Genomic DNA, 19,433 nt, shown 5'->3' on the forward strand with positions numbered 1-19,433 from the left:
CAATTCACAAATACTTGGAAAGGCAATTAGACATCAAAAGTGCTAAAAGGTGGAGCTGAAAGATCAAAACAACAACAAAAGAGAAATATTCTTTAGTGATTACTGGATTAGCAAATGTCTCACAGATAAAAATGACAAAAGAAAGTAACAGCTAAATATAGAGGCAAGTGACCGAACCACTAAGGCCTTGTCCACACTAATATGTTTCCCTTTGAAAACGCATCTTTCTTTTCTCCGTTTTGTCCTTCCGTCCACACTGAGATGGCGTTTTTAGCAACGAAAAACGAAGCTATTTGAAAACGTCGTTTTTGCGTTGTTGTGTGGTATGTAAAACCGGAGGTTTTTGAAAACGAAGACGCATATTTAGTCATGTGACGCATATTGTACCAATAGATATTCATGTTTATACCGGTATTGTGCCTGTTATGTGCTATTCACTTTCACACTGTTGCTAAAATATGTTACTTTGCACACTCTTCATATCCACAGTCCTGCAAAGATGACAGAAAATTCATTCGCATTTGCTGTCCCGCGGCAAAGCATGAGAGCAGTTGCGTTTAGGCCAAACATATAATGGACGCATCAGTGAATGGTGAGATCATTTGCTAAATAAAAGGATCCTGCCAGAAGAATTGCGTGATAACTTGATAATTTCCTGTTCTGTCTATATCATCTTAGTGAGGTTTTATGAGGGTTTATGCATGCACTGTAAGGTGAATTTAGCGAATTTGAAAACGCTAGTGTGGACAGAGAACGTTTTGAAACGAAAACTCCGGATTAATGTAGACATAGCCTAAGGTAAACTGACCTAATACATAACACTTAAAATCTAAATACACTTCACTATGTACAAGAGAAAACACAAACAGTACACATTTTGGGTCTCTAATCTATCATGTCTAAATATGACGAGTGCTTTAGAGAGGAGAAAAAGGCCAATTAAAAATAGCATATCAAGGATGCTTATCTCTAACATAATTTGTAGCTTTTTAAAGGCCAATATTCACTGTTTGGAGTTGAGAAAATGTCATTTCCATGGGAAACTGAAGCATTAATGTTCCTTGTGCTTCTCGATTACATATTTTTAAATTGAGTTTGACCATTTTCTCTGAAAGCCCATAGCAGACATGAAGGATTTCGAGATTTAAGCCATGAAAGATTTTGATCAAAAATTCCCTTTCAAATCACGACCCCCCAAACAAACATATAAATGCGTATATGTATGTACACCTATACAAATGCAATAAACTGACATTTGAACTGCAGTTAATAATCTTCAAAAATGCCTTAACTTTCAGAATCAAAAAAGGCTGCCTGTTTACTGACCGCAATACAAGTCCCACATGCAGCTGTCCAAATGGAGGAGACGTGGCCTCCTTTTCATCAGTGGATGTTGAGAGTTCATACAAGGATACAAAATAAGTCCACCAAATCAAGTCAAGCCAGACACATAATTAGTAATAAGAGTAAAGAAATTCAGGGTTTCAGATTAGTGGATACAGATTGACTTTCAGGTCTGCCTGAAAATAGGAGTGGACTCTGTTAGGACTGAAACTGTAAGTTATATTACATTAGATTTTTTACATATATATTAAGATATAAGTGAATAGAACTTTTGTTTCATTTAAGCTTCTGATTAGTGCCAGAAAATTAGCCATTTGATAAACAAACAGCGATGCATTTGCTAGTGTGGACTGTGTGTCTCTCATTCTGGCAAAGTTCTTCAGGGAAAGAGCATGCTGCAATCTGGGTTTGGGGCAAAATAACTTAATATGGTTCCGAAGGCTTTTCTGTTTTTCTTGATCTGTGTTGGCAATATTTCGCTTCACTTTCTTCCAAAACAAGGCCAATAGAAGGAGATGATGTGTCCTTATCTTCATTATAAAAAGGAGCACTGGTGATTTCATCCATTCTTTTCCACCGGATAAATTGTGTCTGTCTGTCAACTTTAAAAATAAAAATCTTCATTGAGATGAGTGGCTGTCACTTGTTTTGCCCAGGTTTCCAATTGTCCAGAATATGAGGTTTTGTTTTCATGATTCCATGGGTGAATTGCAGAAGTGTTTTTTTTTTTTTTTTCATTGGAGAACTGAATTTGGAGGAATTTCCTTAAGATCACGTTTCTTCTGAATCATATGTAAAATGTAACAAAATCACTACATAGTGATGCCTACATTAAATTATAACTGAACGATTTTTAATGAACTATTTAAGAAAGAACATTTATACAAAAATGTATACCATATATATATATATATCCCTAGTTATATTTTCGGCATTTTTTATTTAAATGTGATCCAATCAGTCAGTTTATAATAATTTTAGAAATAAAATATGAATAAAAAAAAACAAAAAAAACAATTGTACTTGTCTGTTTCATTTTTAGTTATTAATCGTATCTACCTGAATGTACTTCTAGCAATATTCCAGTGTATTATAATTGAAATTGCACTTTAAATCTACAGTTAGTTAACAAATACTGATAGAAATTAATTTTAGGTTCAAGTACTTAAAGCAAAAACTTGAGACTGTAATCTAAATGTATAAGCAAGTTCTCAGCCAGACATTTTTCATTTGATACAGAGTTTAAAGCACTGCAAAGTACTTTTAGAGGAAATATTATTAAAGGCAATTTTTTCGAGGAGCAAATCAGAAAGGTGTTTAGTCTGAGATTACATTTTCCCAATGTGGTAATGTTAGTTAATTAAAACTGCCTCTAAAGACCATTTTGATTTGCATATGGGTAGCCTGTCATAAAGTCCCTTTAAAAAAAGAAATGTTGTTCTTGTTTTTTTCCCCCTCTAAATACTCTAGCAGCTACAGTGCCACATTCTGAAAAGCAACAGACACTAAAGTGAGATCCCATTTTTTTTTTTTCATAAAGTGCCCTAAAGATTGTGCAGTTTTCTTTTCAACTCAGCATGAGTAAATATGCTTTCACTGTCAGCGATGCTAACAGAAATGAAAGGGCCTGGAACAATTTGGGTCCCTAATTTTATATAATCTGGAAATGCTCCCTCTTTTCCAGTCCCTGTCCTGTCAGCGCCACTGTTTACAGTACTGCATATGGAAATAAATTAAGTAACCTAAACAAGCATCTACCACATTTATTCTAGTTTGTTCACTTACATGCATTTTATTTTAATTAATTAATTGCTGTTAAAATAAATTAAATCCTATGAGAGCATTTTCATTAAGCGGAATAGAACTGATTTTTTATTTTTTTCCCTTTAAAGTAGATATTTTAGTTGTCTTTTAGGTGCCATATTTGAAGGAGACTTTTCCTCATGTTATGTAAGTTTGGTGTCTAATTTTTAAAGGAAGGTGTTTCTGAGGCTCCTTGACTAAACGACATCAGACTCCACAACACACTGCTCTGTGTACTCTTTCACCAGCTCCACTTTAAGGGTCTCCCTAAAGAAATCGGCCATCGGCTTCCACAGCGCGGGCTCCAGGAACACCTGACACATGACGTAACCCTTCAGAGTGCCAGTGTGGCACCTCAGGTGGCACAACAGCTGTTGTATGGCCAGTGTCAGGTCTTTACCAAACATGTCGATGTTGAGGTAGTACCAGTCATCACCGATTGGCACATGGAACGGGAAGGTGCACATGCTGGCCATGGTTGGGCGCCTGGCATCATCAACCATCCAATCAATGTCCTTTTTCAGCAGGATGTCCATGTTGCTAGACAGAGGCTTGAAGGGCTGCCAATCTTGAACAATGGTAGCATTGGGAAGGACACCCTGCATTAGAACATCGCTTAAGAAGAGCTGGTGCACCTCAGCTGGCTCCAAACGGACTGGGATGTTTGTGGTGGACAGACTCTCCCCTGATATAGTGATATTAGGCCCAAGATCAGCAAGGCGTAATTTTAGGTCTTCAGCATGGAAGCGCACCAGGAGGATTCCCTTCACGTTTGAATTTGGTGACAGAATGGAGACAATGTGGCTTTAGCTGGTTTTATTCAAGATAAAACCTTACCTAAACAAAATGTTTATATTTTAATGTAAATGGTTCTTACCTGTTTGGTGATGAGCCGGTATTTCTGGAAGTCTTTTGGTCCCAGTTGGTCATCTCTTGTCAATCTGCTGACTTTAACGTCAGGGTACTTGGACTTCACCAATTGAGAGCAAAACCGAAGAAGTACCCCTGCCACACCTTTCCCCCTCTCCTGTGGGGCAACACGAAGCCCTTCCACCAGCATGGTCTCACCATCATCAATAACACACACTGACTCCAGTGCAATCTGGAAAATGTAGTTGCATAAAAAGCAGACCTAAGTTATATCTACAATAGAGGCAAGGGAGAGTTTTTTAAAAATAATACTCACCTTCATTTTGTTCTAAACCTACATGACTTTCTTTTATTCATGGAACACAAAAGGTATATTTTGAATAATGTCTTGATCAGTCTTTTCCAAATAATATGAATGAATGGGGCTGGGTCTGTCAAGCTGTTTAATTTTCAGTGAATAAATACATTTAAAGGTACACTTTGTAACTATCAAAATGAACAAAATTTAAATAATGATTTACTATGGTAAGCCTATTGTGGGATGGTTTTCACTGGAAATTGCATACCAAAAAGCTACAGTAACATCTTCAGCTAGTCAGCTTGAGATCCTTTTCATCGAAACTGGTTATGTCTCTTAAACCTAAAGTAAATGTTTTGTGAGCAGTAGGATAATCTTTCTCTTTTTTAGTTATGAGAAAGAACCATATTTATCATGCAGAGCCAAAGCACAACCAAAACAATGTTCTTCCGCAAAATGCATGTAGTTTTGTTTTTTAACCACAAAAGTTAGATAGTGTACCTTTAAAAAAACCTTATCACTGTTTGGCTTCAGAAGACACAATGTTTGTGGACAGATGTTTTCAGCCTTTCAAGTTGTAATTATCAACCTGTTGTCAACTAAACATAGAAACTTATGGGTCTTTTCTGCCAAAATAAAAGCTGGATGGTTTACCCTTGAAAGTAAATAATAAATATATATAAATATAAAATATAAATTATATTAAAAAGTATTGTTTTACAGTACAGTTGTATTAATACAATAGTAATATAAATATAAAATGATAATATTATAATTTATAATTATAGCTCTAATTAAAACATTTAATTATAAATTAAAAATACAAGCTAGACAAGTTGTTTTTATTAATTTTGCCTGGATGTTTTAGCAGAAGCTATTATGTTCTCATTTGAGATTAAATGCTTATCATATCACAATTCAAAATGCAATAAATGACACAATATAATTTTTGCAAAAAAATCATGCAGCCCTTTAATACATTCATTCATATATCCTATATATTCCTTACATGTTTCCCCTAAAAAAGAAAGTCATATGAGATTGGAATGACATGGGGATGGATAAATGATTTTCATTTTTGGTGAACTATTCCTCTGAAGGAATGAGGTTGTAACACGCACTGTAGAAAATCTCTCCATATCCGCTTTCTTACCACTTTGCCTTGCTTGCGAGCCAAAATGACAGTGCGGTTGCTCTCTTGCAGCCAGGCTTGATAGCGGGAGGGCAGATAGTCCAGGCCACCATAGATATCCTTGCTCATGGCCATGATGTCATCAAAGTCCTCTTCTGTCGCCACCGTAAACTGTAGGCCAGTCTGAGGAGGGGCCTCAGGGAGCTGAGAGCAAGGCAGGCCGTTTTCAATCTTCATCTTTAGAGCTGTAGACACAGTCAATCATGGAAAGAGTTTTACAATGAGATTTCTACTTGAGAATTACATTCTGATCTGTGACCCAAAAAGAGGTTCCATGTGACATTCAACTTTTTGTCCCTTTGCAGATTTTATTTCCTGCATTTTAGGGTTCAAGGATGTCAAGATTGAACTTTACCAAAAAAAATGTGTGAGGGTCCTTATCAGCTCAGTACAGTGCAAGGTTGGTGCTTCATGTCGCAGTGTTTATCTTCCCGTGCCAACGCGCCAGCAGGTTGGCATCAATAGCGGCAACTTGTAACCGTGCCCAAATGCGAGACAGACGCCCCTCAGCCAACGCACATACACAGACATGTCCACCTCCCATTGCCAGAACCCTTAATCCTTTTTTTAATTCTCACTGAGCAGCATTGCCCTGGTTCCCAGTGGAAAATAAACACATTTTTTGAAAGGACTTGGGAAATAATGGGGTGAGACATCTAGGGGAAGGTGGAGCGGATGGGTAGGCAGATGTGTGCAGGCACGCATATATGGGTAGTGAGTGTCGGGGATTGAAAGGCAGAAAATCCGTGCAGTGGGAACAACACTGCGAACAAGTCACAGAGCAAACATTGTTTGCACCCCCTTGGGCCCTTACCGGTTGAGAAAGCCCTGGTACTTTTCCATTGATGCACTACTGTAATGGGAAAACCCTTCATGTCCGAAAGCTTATTTGGATTTGGCAAACATATATGGGGCAGCACTTTGTGATGCTGTGACAAAAACTATTCACGCATGGTTCATTTGCCAATTGCTATGCAATTTTCGATTTCCACATTTCCATGTGACTCTCTTAGTCTTTCATTTGCCCTTCAATTTGTAATGGGATAGTTCGCTTAAACTCAACAGATGTTTGATATTTCCATTGGGCCGGATCAATGTGTTTCCCTAGATTCCTTAACCTAACTCATGCTCGGTCAGTCTAGGTCTGGTAACCCTTATTAACCCCAAATGAATTTATCTCTGTAAATAAGAGAACAAAAAAATATCAAAGCACCAATTAGCAAATTCCATCAGGTTAGTGGAATCTGTGAGGCTGCATAACGGTCCATTAATGAGTTCCAAACAATTGTGATTTTTTTTTAAATTATTATTTATAAACTCCTCAATGGACTTTAACACCAATGTGTTAATTAGTGTCTGTGAACATGTAGTTATAGTGCATGACATCTTTCAATGAGATGTGTTATATAATTGCAAAAAAAGTCATTATCTGCTGTTATATCATAATGCTTGACTTGTCATCTCTCCATGGGACAGAATTTAAAGGTGCCTCAGGCGGAGTTATTACAATTACATCACTGAAGGAGAGGATGACTGTGAAAAAAGTATTAAGAAGAAGTATAACATCAAGAAGAAAAATCATGCTTTAAACATGCTTGGGTTAAAATATGGGGATTAAGCATGAAGTCAAAAAATAAACAATCACATTGTTGAGTAGTAGATCATGAGGACCTGGTTCGAGAAAGACTGTGTAAATCTAGTCAACAAATTATGTTTTACAACTGACTGCTCCATGGAGTACTGGAATCCGACTCCACACATAAACATCTTCTTCAGAGACACTTGAGCAGAATATCTGAATCTGCCCTTTGTTTTCAGTACTTTAACCAAAGCTACTTACATTGTATTCAGAGTATACATTTTATCAATTCATGCATTCCCTGGGAACCATGACGTTGATGTTGCTCTACTGTGAGAATTTTCACGGGCCCCTGCTGTGGTTATAGATCTGGGCTGGTAATGTCAAAAGGCTCTAAGTTCAAACATTGCAAGGAGTGATCAGTGGGCTGTAGCATAACCACGTTATTCCAGGTATTATCTTTTTAATAAATGTACTGTGCATTGGTTTGAATAAGTGTCTGTTAGGACCACATACTTAAATTAACAAAACTAACCCAGTTAACCCCTGCTCTTACTTTCTATTCAAGCCGTGATACTGTTATGGTCAAGTGGGCTCTCATGAGTTTATTGCCCACTGCATAGTTTTATAGATACATGCTCCTACAACCTTTAACAAAGACAATTGATTTGATGCATACTAGTATGATGTAGTGTCTGACCTGACCAACAGTTCGGCACTGCCAAATAATGGGCTTCTGTGAGCTTCTAATAGGTTCAGTTTGATTGAGATTTTCACTATTACTGTAGTCAGGCAAACACTTGCCACCTGTTAACAAATGAAATGGGAAAAAAAGTCACATGTTCGGGCTAAGGTCCTCAATAGGTTTTGCATCTCAACATCATATTAATTAAATATAGCAAAGGTCAGACGTGTCTGTCTATTAACTTCAGTTTTGTTTTCATACAAGAATCACAATTAGGTAAAATGCAAAAAATTAAGTAAAGGGAAAAATTTAAGATATGTTCATGTAATTATGGGGGGGGGGGGTATTATCAAGACAAAAGGAGGTTGGCATACTGAGAAGGTCATAAGGACATAAATGAAAGTGTAATCTACAAGGAACGTTACATCATTCTGTTCTCTCTACAAGCTTATTGTGGCACATTTACATAATCTGAATAAAATATCGTTCAAAGGAAACATATATTTCTGTTTAACAGCACTTTACTTTAAATAAGAACATCATAGATAAATCTGAGCATCATACATAATGTGAATAAAAAATATTATAATGGTAAATAATAGACTAGATAAACTATCATCCATTTGCATGCATCATACAATTAATTTAATCTATTCTGTCCTTTAAATTCCTGTCTTAGACAGTGACAAAATGAATGACAAAACATTGCATTCTGTAGCTTCCCCTCCCATATGTGTTTATATAAATTCATTAGACCAGATTATGGGAGCACAGAGGATAACCTTGAAAAATAATGTCCCTTTCATAACATTTCCATTTTAAATGCCTGCAATACAATTCAGTAAGAAAAATTTGTGACAGCCTATATAGATTTAGAAATGAACTAACACATCAGTGTTAAATACGAATCCATCAATACATGATGAACAAGAGACATACTGAGATTAGTTAATTCGCAATGCTTTTGTGTTTTAATTGCTCTCTTTTTTCATGCAGTGTCATTTTGGCGTCTCATGTCAGCATAAAAGCAAACTGACAAACTGTCAATATTTTATTATAGAACACATATTGAGGTCAGTGGTAAGTTCTGTTCGTGTCACATGGTGAACATGATAACAAAGTGGAGCCAACACAGCAAGCCCTGTATGAATATGTGAAGATAAAGGTGACATCACTCTGAGAATTCAGAAAATAATCTAATTTAACAGAAAGTTCACCCAAAACAAGAATTTTGTCACAATTTATTCTCCCTCATGCCGTTCCTTATGTGTGCTTTTGTTCTGTGGAGCACAAAAGGAGTAATTCAGAAGAATTTTCACAGTTATGTTTTATACAATGCAAGTTCATAGTAACCAAATAGTGTCAAACTCCAAAAAGACCTAAAAAACAAAAGTCCTTATTACTTGTGCGCTATATTCAGAGCCATTTCAGTTATTTGTGCGAGGAACAGAACAAAATTTTGGATTTTACTCCTTAAATTTCATTCTCCATCCTGCTTTTTTTGCCGCATTGCATACTCTTACAAGACATGTTAGAACCAACTGCTTTTTGACTTCAAACCTTGTGCAACGTACCAAGGTTAGGGGTAACCAACCACACACAAAGCTATCATATGACACAAGGCATAGGAACTATTTTTATAGAGGTTTTTGTCCTTTTTTGGAGCATGACACCCATGGTCACTATAAATGGATGAAAAGAAATATCTATTGCGTTCCATGGAAAAAATTAACAATACAACATGGATTTGGAACAACGTGAGGGTGAGTAAAGAATGACAGAATTTTTATTTGTGGGTGAATTATCACTTTATTCATTAGTCATTCTTGACAACATTATAATGAACAAAAACAACTTGCATGCTTGAAACAATATTCTTGACAGATAAAAATATGTTCAGTCAAATCTCTTCAAGAGCCACAGAAGTGTGTGTGTGTGTGTGTGTGTGTGTGTGTGTGTGTGTGTGTGTGTGTGTGTGTGTGCGTGCGCAAAGAACTTAAAATGCGCTCATTAAATGCAGTATTGCGGTATGTGGAGCAAAGTCAAAAACCAAAAGTAGCATGATAAAATGGGCTAAGCATGACAATGGTGCATGCCTTGCACTACTGCAGCAGCTTGCCTGCACACTATGTCCATTAATAATAGGGCATGCCATATGTCTCTCCTACTTCTCGCGGTTATGTCATGTATTACACTGGAGGTATGGTGCGTCAGCATGGGCATTCACGTGCCAGTGGAAAATAACTATGATATGAGCCTGCCGACTTCACCAGCAAGAACTACAAAACACGAACAGGACATGCACATTGCATCGGTTAACGAAGAATCGGCCTACATTCGACTTACATTAGATTTAGAATTCTTAAAAACATTAACATTTCAATAAATAGGCCTATTATATAAATACAACAGATATATGATGATATATTTAACGATGGATGCATTCAACATCTTCAAAGCCGTGTCGTGTTCTCAGCATCACTGCAATTCGACCCTATTGATTCGCCCCGCCCCCACTCGAAACACAAATTAAAGCAATGATCTAACAATTTTTTGCTAATAGATCTCTCTAATGGTGCAATACTTACCGTATATACATTCATATAATGTTTATATTTATATTGTAAATTCTAATATAAATAAAAAATCAATATTTTTTGTGCATTGTAGCCTACATAACGTTTTGACACGTCAAGCGGGGAGGCATTAGACAGGAATATTCCTATCATCTATTAACGAAGCAGTTCCATTGTTACTATTATTATAACTGGATTATTCGATACATTTCCATTTTCCACAAATTCCGTATACCGGCATCCGGCATAAATTGAAAAACGCCGCACGCAGAGAGACCAAAAGAAAATAGGCTGCTCGACATGAATGCCAACATATAACAAAACCTATACTGCGGGGTTCCCGGCGAATTCTTTACATTTCATTCAGTGCCTTGTCGGCTCTAAGAGATCTTCATTTGGGCCGTGCAAATTAGCCGTGAGACTTGAAAAAGGGTGAGAAGGACAATACAGCAAATGCGTGATGTTCATGACAATTTGAAGACGTGAAAACCAAAGTACAATGACTGTTCGACCGCGCCGAGCCCTTGCCATGCATAGGCTGCACGAGCAAAATCCTTTCTAACGGGCACAGAGGACCATTTCACTTACCTCTACGTCGTGCGTCGGACCGGTGGAGAATACAGAGGTCAGCTTGGCAGATGCTGGATAGATGTAAGCTTTCGTTGCACTGCGGTTAGATTAAAGGCAGAATTTTTAGGTAATGCCGGTTCAGGCTTACAATATATGAAGTATGAGGTCACTGTAAAGCCCCTCCCAGAATTCCCATCCTCATCCCCATCCCCCAGTAAGGAGCAGAGAGGTATGCCAACCCCCTAAACCATCACCCAATCATGATCGACCTCTCTCTCTTCTCTCTCCATCTGCCTCTCTCCCAATGCGTCCGAACACTAAGAGTGCTGTTCTGTTGACTCAGTGCATGCTTTGCTCCCCTTGGTTTTTGCAACTTAAATAGATACTGTACATACACAGCTGCATTTGAGTAAATGTGCTTTGCATATACAAAAGAGATGGTGCACACGTGCTCGGACAAGTATCGACATTGATGACCTTTTTTCAGGCCAAGGTCCCTTTAGGCAGATAGAAAGAAGTGAACCCTATATATTATTACATATTGTACAAAACTGAGTGTTGCATTTACTGGCCTATAGTAGCAGGCATATATCATAATAAAATATTTATATACCTGATCATATGCTTGTACATTATAGGCTACATTAAAATTCTTTGTCAATTTTAATCATTTTAAAGCAGGAGCGCACAATGAAACATTTAGCTGAACTCTTGCTTCTTAACTTTGTTAAACACCTTTTTTCCCTTACTTTTTTTTTCATAAACAATAATTTGCAGATTCTAGGTGCCAAGGACACCTAGAGGTCATGTTTTTTGAAGACACAGATGGGTTTATTACTTTTCCATTTGGCTAACCAAAAAGAAAGAAAGAAAGAAAGAAAGAAAGAAAGAAAGAAAGAAAGAAAGAAAGAAAGAAAGAAAGAAAGAAAGAAAGAAAGAAAGAAATAAAGAAAGAAAGAAAGAAAGAAAGAAAGTAAGAAAGAAAGAAAGAAAGAAAGAAATGAAATAGGCCTATGACTTCAGTCATGATGGTGAAATCTGTAATTGACACCAATGAAACAAAATATGTAATACATAATACATTTCAGATTAGACATAGATTACAGATTAGATACAGACTGAAAAAGCTTACAGATAACATATCTTTAAAATAGCAAAAACAACACAGATTAAACAATGATAACGTATCCATTTTAATTAGGTTTGCTGATACTGATGCAAAATGACTTTTGTCATCATTAAGACAATTTGGAACTATTAAGAAGTAGGCTACAATAGACTTCTGTAATATTTACACAAAAAAAACTCTGACCTTTTCATTTTGTTGAGACTAATGAAATTTGTTTAATGCGGGATTCTAAACTGAATTAATTGGTGAACATAAGGCAGACTTCAATAATGTTACACAAAAGTGGAAGACAAATTCTCATTATTTCTCAGTTTTGGCACGACAAAAAAATAAACATAATAATATACAAATAAATAATCTGTCAATGTTAAAGTTAATGGAAAAGGATGCAATGAAGGTGAATGGTGACTGGGGCTGTCAGTCCTTTTTAAACATATCCATCTTTATCATCATGTGTATGCTCGTCCATATGGAAAATCAACTTTAAGTTCATGTTAAACTATACAGATGATACTCATTTCAGGAGTCGCGTCATATTTGGACAGCAGTGAGTGAGTGGTAAGTAAAATGGAAAAGCCTTCTGAGGCAAATCCTCTTAAGGTTATAAAATAGAAAAATATGATGTGATTTAGATTTACTGAATCAGATTTTAATAAAATCACTTTCCTTTTAATCTTTATTCTGTGTTTTTTATGCAAGTGTGATCATAAAAATACAATTCCTAACCTGACATACATTGTGTAAATCAATTTGACTAGCTTGACCTTGTTTTGTCTCATCTTATACAAAGCCCCAAGACGGCCGATGTTTGGATTAAATGCACCATATGTAGGAACTAGTAGCCTACATGAAACACGGGGACAATCGCCTTGAAAATGACAAGGCATTCCGATGCAAGAGCTGTGTTTAGATAAAGTTTGTTTGTTTGTTTTACTCACTAGTGTTTGTCAGTAAAATATAACAACTTATCTGAAATTATATGACAAAATGTTCATTCTCCCTTATAAAATCAAACATGCTTTATGAAATAATAAAATATCCCAAAACAGTCAAGGCATACACATTCATGGAATTGGTTTTATCCGATCAATCACTAAAACGTCTTGGCATCTCTCAGTTTTTGCAGAAAACCGTAGTTCTAAGACGTTCACACATCTAGTAAAATCATGTCACGCAATCTCCAGCAGAGGTCATAATCACCACAGAATTGATCCAATCTTCATGACAACCTCTTTAGGCCTACATCTTTACCAAGCATTGCATAGCCTACCTTTTGCATTTAATTTATCTTTCTTAATTGTCTGTTTATAGACTTATTATATCTGTCTACCTTTTGTTTTCATTTATGATTCTGGGTTTTAATTTGGATTCGTCTGCAATGCTCATGTGGAGGATTTAATCTTAAAGATAATGCAGGCCATGTCAAGAATGCTGTAGCCTATCATTTTGAATATGTATGTAGGCTACATTGTTAATAGCCTACATATATTCAGCATAAATACTGCATTTTATATAGACCTATATACATTATATATAGTCTAGTCTTACAGAGTCATGCTAAAATAATTCAAATTAATAGATCATGCATTATAGATAACAGATGGCTCAACTAGGCCTACGTGTTTGGGGGAAAATACATTTCTTTATTCATATTTTTCGTGTGTGCACTATAACCAGATTATGGTACCAGCACCGTGGTTTAAACCATATTTAACTAAACAGCTCCATGTCACTGTGTTAAATTTCGATAGTAGCTTACTATTAAAATAACTAGTATTGACATATATTTAGCCAGTTGAAGGTGACCTCAGTGCTTTTGGTGTTCACAAAAACGATATACCTGTGAAAACGTCATAGGATTACATTTGTGATCAATATTAACAACGGGGGTTATAATTTAATCTTTTGTAACAAAATTGGTCAAAATCTAGACAATAAATAAAAGGCGATACCAAGTGAGAAATTACTGGAACTCTTTTTTAAATCAGTATATCCATAGGTAGCGTGGCCGAGCGGTCTAAGGCGCTGGATTAAGGCTCCAGTCTCTTCGGGGGCGTGGGTTCGAATCCCACCGCTGCCAATGTTTTTGAATGTACGGCTAGCAGCAGCCGTAATGCATGTACAATTTAAAGTTCTCATGACACGCAAAGATGCCTGAATGCCTACATTTAGGCAGAACTGGATATGAAATATAATGTCATATGTGGCTTCAGTGGTTCCATCACAGGCGGAAGTACTTAACCGTTGATGAAAAGATCTGAGTTAATGGAAATAGATCTATCACAAAACCAAGAATAAGATAAACTGATTTAAGGTTCCAGCTAAGGTTTGCAAAAATTTTATATTTCAGGTCTTTTTGTCACTATCACAGGTTTAGACAAATACCAAGTGTGATAGTATACCGGTATTTAAAGTTAATTTTAAAATTACTGCAGTGAGAAATTCGTTTTCGTGTGAAAACTTTGAGCGGTCTCTAGTGGTGTGTTTCACAAACGACAAGTGGTGCAAAATCTGTAGGCCTTATCTCCTGAGTATAAACGAAAGTGAGTGCTAACGACCGCTTAGTCTTTTATAATATTTTTCTTATTCATTTAATTGTTAATATACACATATATAAAGTGTGTATTGAATTAGACATAATAAACGAGAACAGCCTTTGCAATCGGACATGTGAAAACGCATTTCAGCTTCGTGTTTTTTGAGCCTCTTAGTGGCTCGTAGTGAGATACGGGTACTTACGTTATCCCCTCTATATGGCTCTGCGCCTACCGAAACCTGCTGGACTTGTGTTGTCATAAGCTAGTAAGTTACGGAAGTTTCTAATCTTTTGACTTTCCATCTAGCTTATTGTAAGTCATTTTAATTGATGGTTACCGTGCAGTCCTTCATTAAAAGCTGTCCGTTGGTCAAGCGCTGCCCTACAGCTTATTTATGGAAAATATGTCATGTGGTGTGAAAGCCGTTGGTGCCATTTAGATAACGTTAGATAATAAGCAGTGGCTTTAGGAAAGCAACATGTTTTTCAGAATTCTGGCGCACTTTACAGAGATTGAAAATATTCGGTGTGAGGTTATTACTGCTGCATTTGTGACCTGTTTTGATATTCATAAACATTCCTGTAATTAACTCCATTTTAAAAAAACCTGACCTTCATTAGTTTCTCAGGTGCAAACCACTGATCTTTATAGAATGACGATGTCTTTATATAGATCAGTGGTGCAAGCCATCAAAATATAACTAAAACTTGATGGGACTTAAAACAGAATTTAAAGAGAATTTTAATCTTTGAAAACAAAGCTTTTCTTGTTGAAATTGAAAGTTTCCTCTTCGAGTCCTTTTTAAAGGAATGTAAGTTATGGTTTAAAAAAAATAAATAAGCCATTGATATTTAGGGTTCCAAGCACCGAAGGTATCTTCACATTCATTTGAAATTGTCCTGTGACATCCTTTTAAATGCTGAATGTGGGTCCACAAATGCTCAACACATATGATCAAACCCTAACTTCAGTAAAGATTTTTGCTATAAAAACCACGTCATAAGATACATTTAATTTTGATCACTGATAATTTTTAATGCTTGAACTCTGATAATTGCCACTTGTGGCTATATTAATTTAGAATGTTGCTTTCCCATAATTTTGTGCTCCTGAATAAAGTCTAAGCTTAATGGCTAATTATTAAAAATGAAATGTGAACATTTTCTTTTTTTATACAGCAGGCAATTTCAAGGTTCATTGGACAACTTTTATCTAATCAGCAACTATGAAACCTCCATTTCGTCAGCGAACTGAACCGTCACGCTTTCTATTTAAGAGCATTGAGCAAAAACAGACAGTGAGAGACAAATCAATCTGCAAAGGATGGGCTCGCAAAGATCTACAGAGCTTTTTGCAAGCTTTGAAACTACAGAATAATTTTGAATCTGAGTTAGATCTGCCCGAGCTTCAAAAGAAAGTTCCCCAACGATCTCTCAAAGAGGTAAACTCATTGCCATCACCCAAAACAGATTAAGCCGGATGAACATGCACATGTCCATTGAAATGCAATTACTGCTTGGTTTCAGATTGAAGACCTGATAAAGTCCCTGAAGTCATGTGTGCTGCAGAAGGTTTATCTTCAGGTTCAGAGTCAGAGGAGGGAGCATCAGAAGACTAAGGTGCCCATTGAAATCTGGGCAGACCTAGTTCAGAAAATTTCCAGATCCCATGAGAAGACCATTTCCTCTGCCTTTTCCCAGGTCATTTGACATTTCAATGTGTAAATGCACCTGACACCACACCAAAAACAATAATTTCTCAACCTTATTATGAATACAGGGTTTTATTGAGCTTGTGGGAGGGGGAACTGGTTCGCCATTACTTTGACAGGATTAAAACTAAAGAGTAGACAAATAATGATGGATAATGTTTATATTTGACAATAAGGTTGTGTTACGTATGAAACTTTTGAACTACAATGATAACACACAAAGGTGTGTTACATTGATGCACCACAAGTATAAGTTCAGCAAATGATTCTGTTGATTCTTTTTTTATAACAAACAGTCACCTGTATTTTACTGCTTTATTGCCTTATATCACCGTGAAGCAGATAAAATGTTAATAATTTCTGTTCATTTTGTACTCTGTCATCAGATGCTTGTGATTGCTGCCACAGAGCCCTGTGGCCTGATGCACTCTGAACCTCCACACTCCACCAGCCGAACACCTGCTTTCTCCAGACTTTACCCAGTTCAGTCCCCTAAAACCCCTTCTCGGCCTTCCGCCTCGGGCATGAGCCCAAATCCTGGCGTTTTCACTACCTCAGCTGCAACTCTTATTCAGCCTGACCCTAGTTCTAATGCTGTTGACCATATTAGCAAATTGGATAATGCATCAAGCAGTTCACCTGTAGTGCCTAACACACCTGAGACACCAACATCCTCACAGATGACAAGAAGCCCAGGCCAACCACAATCAGAAGCAGAACCAACAGTGCCCAGGCCTGTTTCCACTGATCCAGTGTCACCATCAGTTTCCTCAAATAGGCACAATCCAGTTCGATTGGGACTGTTAGATCACGATAACTTATCCAAACCAAGAATGCTGAAGTGTGTCATGAATTTTGACAAGATTTATAAATATTTAAGTGGCGTTGGCTCTACAACTGGCAATTCAGCCCTTACTTCTATGGGTATGTATTGTTATGATACATTTTAAGTATAATATTCTATTATGAAATTAAAAAGTGGAATAAATTATACTCTTCATGGCCATTTTACACATTGTCCCAGGAATGTGGAAGTTAGATCAACTTACACAGTTTAAAACGTCTCATAATAACAACCCTCATGCCGTTCCAAACCTGTATGACATCCTTTGTTTTGTCTTTAAAAAGATTACAGTGAAAGTCAATGAGGATCAATGTTGTTTTTGAACCCCATTGACTTAAAGTCAGTCAGCCGATCATGTGGGAACGACATGAGGATGAATAAATTATGACAGAATTGTAATTCTTGGTGAGCCAATCTGTTATACATTTGTGAAAAGATCTCTATTTTTCCTCATATTTTATTTTTGTCCTCAGAGAGTGCAGTGCTGTTGGATATGCTGATGTGTTTGCCAGAGGAGCTCCCCTTACTGGACTGCAAGGAACTTCAACATCACCTCCTCCAGTTACACTCGCAGCTCTCCAAAACAGCTTCTTCAAACGTCCCATGTGCGAATGTAGCTGATTCTACTGTATTAACACAGAAACTTAGGACTACTACTGGATCCTCCACTGAGTCTGTCACAGAACCAGCAAAGGACAAAGACCGGGCTACGGCTGGCACCTGTCCTCTCAATCCTTTGTTAGTTCCAGTAACCTTGCTGAAAAGACTGTCTCTGGATTCTGAGAAATGATACGCTTAGGCTGAACCCCTTCAGAATTCAGCCGAGCCTAAGTAATCCTCTGTGTGGGTCTTATGTTTCACTTTTCTACTGGTTCAGATTTGTTCTTTTCTTTTGTTTAGAAAATGTGTGTGTATAAAGTATTCCTATTATTTCACTACACTTGAGTTGATGATTCTGTTAAAATACGTTTCTCATTAAAATATATCCAAGACATAAAACATACAATAATTGTAACATTGAATATTCTAAGTGTCTACGTCTTCAAATTGTTGTGAATGAAAACAACCGTTTATTGCAGTTTGTATATTTTCAGGATTATCACCAGTTTTCATTTGTTAAAAAAACAACAACAGTGTATACTTTTCTCAATTTGAATGCAATGCAAATAAAAAATTGTCAGTTAAGAGAGGTCATTTCTTAAGAAATATAAAATATGTACAATGTCTGGTCACATCTACCCCTCAGTCTGTGTGTAGTTTTAGTTCGTTAAGCAGTTAAGTTTGTTAATGTTCCTGTATTTCTTCCATTCATCTCCTCATGTCTTAATTTTGTACTTTTTTTTTTAAAGAACAAGTTTCAAAGAACCAGTTAAAGGGATATTCCATCCAAAAGTGAAACTTCTCTCATCATTTACTTGCACCCTTATGCCATACCAGATGTATATGACAATCTTTCTTCAGATGAGAACAAACCGTTTTTTTATTTTATTTTTTTTATTATAATTTTTGTGCATATCATAGTGCAACCTTATGTCGGATGGATGTGTGTGGAGGTAGCTGAGTAGTGGGAGGATTTGGAACCATCCCACCAAGTTTGAGATCTCTATGACTTACAGTCTGATGCTTTTAGGCCAGAAAAATAATAATTGGCAAAACAAAACAGTACTTTGTTGCATTGACCCCTAATAAAGAATTACCTTTTAGAGTGAGCATCACTACACAGGTGAGTAAATGGTTACACAATGACCCATGAGTCCTATTGCAACACAGAGGTCTAGGTACATGCTACCATTTGCAACGTTTCATGATATTGAAGCTCTTATCTGTTCCACTCCCACAATGGCGTGTATAACTCACCATCCCTCACATTGTTTGGCTGCTGATAAGATATCTGCAATAAAGAAACTCACTTTGCAAACCATGGGGAATATAAAATAATGTAACAATGTAATCCGAAGGACTAAATTGAGTGGTGGAATAGAGTAAGAAAGCCCCATGAACAGTGCTTTCAGAAGAACAAAGAGTGTTGCATGTCTGAATTGGAAAACATTGAAAAGTACAAAGAGAACTAATGAAGATACTCTCTGTTAGCTCATGATGTGCTCAAAATCTTTTCTTTTTTTTTTTCTTATTGCTCAGTACACAATAGTTCAATAATATTATTTTGTTGTTCATGTATTCGATTGAAATTACAGGTAAAAAAAAAAAAGACACCTAAAACAATTGAGAATATAGATATTTATTTATTTTAACATAAGCAAGTGTCAATTTACAATTTAAGTGTGGAGTATAATG

General features: G+C 36.5%; 2 protein-coding genes across 3 annotated transcripts; one reads left to right on the forward strand and one right to left on the reverse strand.

The window, feature by feature from the left end:
• Positions 1-1,807: 1,807 nt before the first annotated feature.
• nat16 (N-acetyltransferase 16) lies at positions 1,808-11,258 on the reverse strand. Of its 2 annotated transcripts, none has more exons than XM_081394033.1 (4): positions 10,936-11,258; positions 5,469-5,692; positions 4,025-4,249; positions 1,808-3,911 (listed from the first exon to the last, which is right to left on the reverse strand). In XM_081394033.1, exons 2-4 carry the CDS (start codon positions 5,682-5,684, stop codon positions 3,345-3,347), a joined length of 1,008 nt encoding a protein of 335 aa, XP_081250159.1. In that variant the 5' UTR covers positions 5,685-5,692; positions 10,936-11,258; the 3' UTR covers positions 1,808-3,344. The 2 variants fall into 2 exon arrangements, with proteins under 2 accessions (XP_081250159.1, XP_081250160.1); XM_081394034.1 differs by lacking the exon at positions 10,936-11,258 and adding an exon at positions 7,787-7,893.
• A 3,263-nt stretch (positions 11,259-14,521) lies between these two features.
• Positions 14,522-19,053, forward strand: snapc2 (small nuclear RNA activating complex, polypeptide 2). The gene is made up of 5 exons (XM_081355318.1): positions 14,522-14,848; positions 15,762-16,024; positions 16,110-16,283; positions 16,681-17,218; positions 17,612-19,053. The coding sequence occupies exons 2-5, from the start codon at positions 15,809-15,811 to the stop codon at positions 17,926-17,928; spliced, it is 1,245 nt and encodes a 414-aa protein (XP_081211444.1). The 5' UTR covers positions 14,522-14,848; positions 15,762-15,808; the 3' UTR covers positions 17,929-19,053.
• Positions 19,054-19,433: the final 380 nt, after the last annotated feature.

This window comes from Scardinius erythrophthalmus (assembly GCF_964197995.2).
Source record: "Scardinius erythrophthalmus genome assembly, chromosome: 2".
Taxonomy (NCBI): Eukaryota; Metazoa; Chordata; class Actinopteri; order Cypriniformes; family Leuciscidae; genus Scardinius; species Scardinius erythrophthalmus.